Consider the following 5,799-nt stretch of genomic DNA (forward strand, 5'->3'; position numbering starts at 1 on the left):
CTGCTCTGTATGTTTGAATCATTCTGCAGTTTAAAGATTTAAACTTGTTTCACAGCTGATTGTTTCTCACAGATCACAGATAAATGTGGCGACTTCAGCGCTCACACGGCGCTCATGTGTGTGTCTCTTGAACGTGACCTCTTTTCTTCTTTTCCATAAAATCGATGTGTTAAAAGATCAGACACATCTATCAGTTTGTAAATCAGCTTTAAAATCCTCTAAAAGCTGCTGCCGCCTCGAATTCACAAGATCATCATCCACAGGACGTCAGAGCGAGTTGGGATCGACACAAATCTACCCAGCATGCATTGTGCAGCGATGTGTGAACTGGAACACAACCAGTTTCATGTTGGTGGGAAAGTAAAACGTGAGCAAGAGGAAATGATCTCACATAATATAAAAACACATTTTACTACAATGGTTTTATTTTAATATCATTTCTGAAAATGGCTGCAGTGGTTCACAGGTCTGATGGTATTTCATTTAAAATCAAAGAGAAGATGAAACAGAAATGAACAAAATCACATGGTTTTATATCAGTAATATGATCCTGTCAGTGAAGGAGTAAAATAAAATCATTACTGAAGGTTTGATTATTAAAAAATGGCCATATAATATATAATATTCACACACAGCTGTGAACTCTCACTGTTGATGGGATTTAAATGGCAACGCTGTTCTCGATGCAGTCAGGACTGAGGTACGGATACGGCAGCTCTAACTGGCTGTTACGCTCTGTGATGTCATCAGTAATGGCCTTGAGTTCAGCCTGCACGGCCTCCACCAGCCTGCGGTGGGCGTCGTCTCTGAAAATGGCCTCGTTGTAGCGACACAGAGGAACCTGCAGGGGGAGACGCGCAGAGGGTGAGTAGTTGTAACGAAGTTTATTAAATGTGCTTAGTTACATTCTATCACTAGTTTACATCAGAACAAGATGCGTGTGTGTGTGTGTGTGTGCGTGTGTTTTGATCTTCCTGCTGTGGTGTGGGTGGGCGGAGCCTCACAAAGTTGGTGGCGGGCTGCGACAGCAGAGCCAGCATCGTCAAGACGCGACAGGTCGAGTTCACATCCGGCAGGAAGGACACGATGTCGTCCTCCGTCACCGCACCTTTGACCTGCGGAGGAGGACGCAACATGGTGGCCGGACAGTTCGGCATCCAGAGGCTGAAGTCCAGCTGGAGGACAGAGAGAGACAGAGAGGCACTGCAGTGTTTTAAAGAGGAGCTCTAGTGACCAGACACGACGGCGTCCTGCAGGTGACTCACCTGAGAGAAGTTGACTGCAGCGTGAAGAGCTGAGCAGGAGAAGATGATCATGGTGACGAACTTTGACACTTCTGCTCTCGTCTGAAAGGACGGCGGGAAACCTGAGGACAGACCGTCTCCATGACAACGTATAGCGACCAAGTGTTACCTGGGCGTTTTCTCAACTTCATGCTTCCATTCTGCTACATTTATTTGATTTGATGTATTATTTTAACATGAAATCTTTACTTTTACTTTTAATGTTAAGTTTTGCATACTGACAACACACACACACACACACACACACACACAAACACACACCTGAGTCGTGTGTGAATCCGTGTGTGTTGATGTCGTCGATCCAGTGTTGAAGCTCAGAGTCGTGCTGCACGTCCTCGTCTCCTCTGTAATACAGATCCACCCAGCTGACCACGAACCTGACACACACACACACACACACACACACACACTTTCATTACATCCTGTGTGATTCATTTCCAGATTTAGACAAGTGTGTCAAGTATGTGTGTTGATATTTCTCAGTTTATGCCTCCTAATCAATCAAACAGTATCTTTAGCTAGAATGTGGCTGAATGCTAACGTTAGCTGTTGTCTAATGGATGCTAATCGGTTAGCAGACCTGTTGTTTTACCTTGAAACACACTCCGATGTCTACTGTCCTTAAAGTGCTTCCCATCCTGAGCGTGATCTCAGAGGAAAATAGCAATTAAATGTTCCTGAGTCTGAAATTTGTCCCTAACAGCAGCTTCAGTCAGGACACCATGACTGACACTTACATACATGTCCCGGAGACTCGAATCAATCAATAACCACCACTATCCACTAACCAAACCAAGCTTCTGTGACTGTGGTGATCAGCTGAGCACCTTGTTTACCTGTGCAGGGTGTTCCAGAGTCTCAGAGCGTCCTGAGCGTAGGAGCTGTGAGGCAGTTTGTCCAGCCCTCGGTCCATCAGGTCGTCGGGGACACACAGAGATCGATAACGAATCCTGTGAGACGCCCGAGAGAGAAGAACAGGAAGCGCCGCCAGTCCACAACCACACGCCTGAAAGGAGGAGAGAACAGATAACTGACCTGTTATCAGATTAAACATGTTTAATACTTCTGTCAGCTGATCACAAACCTTATCGAACACGCCGCCTGCAGCCAGCAGAGACGCTCGGGCCTTCAAGTTGATCTGCAGTGAAGACCGGACGTGAGGCATCAGCAGCTGTGAACAGAAACAAACTGAACACCGACTCTGATTTCACTTCAGGTTAATGTTGCATCTGGTTTAATGAGCTCAACGTAAAGAGTTGCATTAATGTAAAGTCAGTGTGATTGAACTTAAAGGGAAACTCCACTAGTTTATCACATAAAAATGTGTTTACAGGTGTTGGGGAGCAGCACGCTGCGTGTCATCTAATGTAGGCGGCAGGAAACCTTTGACTTTAAGAAAATGAAGCAGGTGTGTTTGTGAACCTGGTGCAGCGGGTGGAACTCAGGCAGTTGCCTCAGCGTGGCCACGCAGATCAGCTCCCCCATCATGTGAGTCCTCAGGTAGTGCGACGCCAGCTGGTGACAGTGGAAGTCAGAGCTGTGGACCCAAATCTTCGCCAGCAGCCAATCACAGCCGGCGTCAGAAGGCAGGAAGACCGGGTTCTGAGGACCGGGCGTCTGCTGCAACTGGAGGAGAGAGCCATTGTTGACATTTGGGATAATGAAAAATATATTCTGATTAAAGGTTCACTGTGACCTGTGTCACCTGGAGCTCACCTGGATGGCGATGGGGAGCAGCTGTCCCTGCTGGTTCAGGTGGAGGAGGCACAGCGGAGCCGACAGGTACGTCTGCTTCCCGTTGACCACGTTGGCCGGGATGCCGTCCAAAACCTCGTAGTCCAACAGGTACAAGTTCCCCTTCTGTCAAGTCAGAAAGCATCGAGTGCAGCTGCTGAATTAACAACAAAACTTTATGAACAGCTGCAGATCAGGTGACCACATGCTCACCTGTAGCTCCTGCTCAAGGGAGGAGCCTTCAGGCAGGAAGGGGCGGAGCATGTCAGAGGTGACAGACAGGTTTGGAGGCAGGTGGCGGGTCTGACGCAGCAGCAGAGGGTTGCAGCCGTTCAGACACTGGTGGCCGAAATACCAATCCTCCGCCCAGTGAGCGCGAACGAACCCTGAGAGAGAAGAACCTGAAATCACTCTGTATTGCATTGTGGGTAATGTAGGCAGCAGGTTGTTTTAAAACGAAGAAGAAAGTGTGGAATGAATAAAGTGATATCTGGTTTGGAGTCCGACAGTGTTTCAGGACTGTGCTCACGGGCGATGTTGTTCTGGTGTCCGCTGTGGGTGAAAAACGTCTCCAGCTCGGTGAAACTCTTCCAGGCCTCCGCTCGGCCGTCGAAGCCTCTCAGGTAGTGCAGGTTCGGAGCCGGACTGAAGACAAACAAACAAACAAACATCTCCTTCATGTTCCTGTCCTGATCTCTGCTTCTGTCTTCAATCATTAACTGTGTGTCTTCACCTCTTGTGTGTGTAGCTCAGGTTCGGCCCGAGTTCAGTCACGCTGTTCACGTCGAGACACGACGGAGCGCCATCGACGAACCTACGCCACCTGGAGGATCAACACAGTGAGGATGGACTCATTTACATATTCATTTAAAGAGGTGACAGTAGACTGCAGCAGGTATAGAGAAAACAGAATACACATGTGGGTGTTCAGGTGTCTGTTCTGGACATGTATGCAAATTAACAAATACTGAATTACATGGCTGTATTTCCTATTAAGTCAAAATCTGGGGAAGTTTCATGATGATATCAGTAAGTAAAAAACATTCAGTGTTCACCTGTCGTCCCCTCTCAGGTGTAGTTCCTTCTGTGACCTCGACGTGTCAGCGTCATTATTAATATCACTGTTACTCTACGTGCAGGTTTCTTTGTGCGTTTTTTCTTCCATACTAACAAGGTTTTGTGAGTCAGAACCTTCGTTTCAAGCCCCCAAGAAAAATGTCAGTGAGACATAATTTGATCCATCTGGTCTGATAAAGTTTGTAAAGTTTCGATGAGCTCTTCTAAATAACAAGTTAGCTGAGCGCTAAACCAAAAGTTAGCGAGCTCGGCACAGGACTGAACGGACCCTCGTCCTCAAACACTGAGTCCAGATTCACTGAACGTCTTTGCTTTGTTTCCACGTTTCTCCACCACTGATCCAGAAAATGTGAACAAACGTTTCCATCCACTATGAAGAGCTCATGTGTTTCTACAATATTTCAAAATTGATCTGATTTTTTGGTGTTTCCTTTCTTTACTTTAAGCTCAAATGTCCTTGGACCCGGACCTTTCCATCCACACCTGTAGATGTTCTCTGGTTTACCTGAAGAGCTTTTGCTGATGTTGCAGCTGTTTGAGTCGCTGCTGCTTCAGTTTCTCTTCCGTCTCGTCCTTCAGCAGACACACTGCAGGAAGAGAAATGAAGAATTAATTTCAAGAAACGTTTATAGAAAGAAGTGTAAAGGTCCAGTGTGGTTCTGATAAACTCGTCTTACACTTTCCGCTCCGCAGCTCCACGTCGCCGTCTGCTGTCCGCAGCCACCTGTCACACAGGAACACCTGAACCTCTGGACCCTCGGGTTCCGTCCCACCCCGTCCGCCCTCCTCGGCCCGTCCATCTGTCACTTCGCGAACCTCCACCCGGCTGCAGTGCCAGTCCAGATTGGGGTATCCGGTCCGAGCCTCCAGATGCAGCCGGATCAGGACCAGACCACCAAGTGGCTCGCTGGTCCGGACCAGAACCGGACACACCTATCAGGACAGAGGGCTGAGTTTTGGATCATTCAGACAGCGAGGGCGAGTAAATACATGAGTTAAGATGTAAAAAATGTTTCAAAAGTCATTAAAGAACCTTAAAACTATTAATTTGGGTCCAGTCATTAGTTCTGATTGATCCATATTATTGTTTTTCACAGACTTTAACTCGTTACGGTTCTGTTTGCGTGAAACCTGATGAAACTCACTGATCCAGGCAGGAGATGATGGTCATCCTCGTTTACGCTGATGGGCGGAGTCTCCCCCTGCGAGCCAATCAGATTGAGCGACAGGTGGTTGTAGGTTCCACAGGTGGGACCAGGTGAAGTGTGGACGGTCACCTCAAACTCCTGACAGGAGGCCATGGTGTCGGACGGGACGGTGATGCAGCTGGAGAGGACAGACTGCAGCTTCAGGAACAGTCCAGTCAGGACGTTAGCCTTGTGTTAGCCTCGCCATCTTGGTTTTTTGGGAGGCAGAAGTGGTCATATTTGGACAAGAGGGAGGAGCTTAGGAGGATCTGCTGATGTAATCTGACTGAAAACTCTGAAGTAGACTCTGTTCTATCCTGTATTATACTCTGAATGGGAACATAATTAATACATTAACATCGTAGCTCATAACTCAAGTAAGAAGTGGGCTCATTTTCTCTTGACATGATGTAAAAAAACCTCTTGAAATGTTGTTTTTTTCTTGGCTAAAATTAAATTCAAATGTAGTTATTGTGAACTTTAGGTGTCATCATCAT

General features: G+C 47.1%; 1 protein-coding gene across 4 annotated transcripts in view; it reads right to left on the reverse strand.

Annotated features, from left to right (window-relative positions):
* Window positions 1-407: 407 nt before the first annotated feature.
* The window catches only part of zgc:152891 (uncharacterized protein LOC767741 homolog), a 6,997-nt gene continuing 1,605 nt past the window's right edge, over window positions 408-5,799 (reverse strand). Inside the window, exons 2-15 of one of the 4 annotated variants that reach the window (XM_037118873.1) lie at window positions 5,261-5,441; window positions 4,793-5,048; window positions 4,621-4,702; window positions 3,772-3,861; window positions 3,568-3,683; window positions 3,252-3,424; window positions 3,021-3,164; window positions 2,727-2,930; window positions 2,389-2,475; window positions 2,141-2,310; window positions 1,566-1,681; window positions 1,266-1,381; window positions 1,005-1,175; window positions 408-841 (exon numbers count right to left, since the gene is read on the reverse strand). In XM_037118873.1, the coding sequence (XP_036974768.1) occupies window positions 662-841; window positions 1,005-1,175; window positions 1,266-1,381; window positions 1,566-1,681; window positions 2,141-2,310; window positions 2,389-2,475; window positions 2,727-2,930; window positions 3,021-3,164; window positions 3,252-3,424; window positions 3,568-3,683; window positions 3,772-3,861; window positions 4,621-4,702; window positions 4,793-5,048; window positions 5,261-5,416 (2,061 nt within the window). In that variant the 5' untranslated portion in view covers window positions 5,417-5,441 and the 3' untranslated portion in view covers window positions 408-661. Of the gene's footprint in view, window positions 842-1,004; window positions 1,176-1,265; window positions 1,382-1,565; window positions 1,682-2,140; window positions 2,311-2,388; window positions 2,476-2,726; window positions 2,931-3,020; window positions 3,165-3,251; window positions 3,425-3,567; window positions 3,684-3,771; window positions 3,862-4,620; window positions 4,703-4,792; window positions 5,049-5,260; window positions 5,758-5,799 lie in introns of those variants that run through there. The other 3 variants (XM_037118871.1, XM_037118872.1, XM_037118874.1) reach the window with 3 other exon arrangements.

The sequence above is a fragment of the Acanthopagrus latus genome, chromosome 13 (genome assembly GCF_904848185.1).
Source record: "Acanthopagrus latus isolate v.2019 chromosome 13, fAcaLat1.1, whole genome shotgun sequence".
Classification (NCBI taxonomy): domain Eukaryota; kingdom Metazoa; phylum Chordata; class Actinopteri; order Spariformes; family Sparidae; genus Acanthopagrus; species Acanthopagrus latus.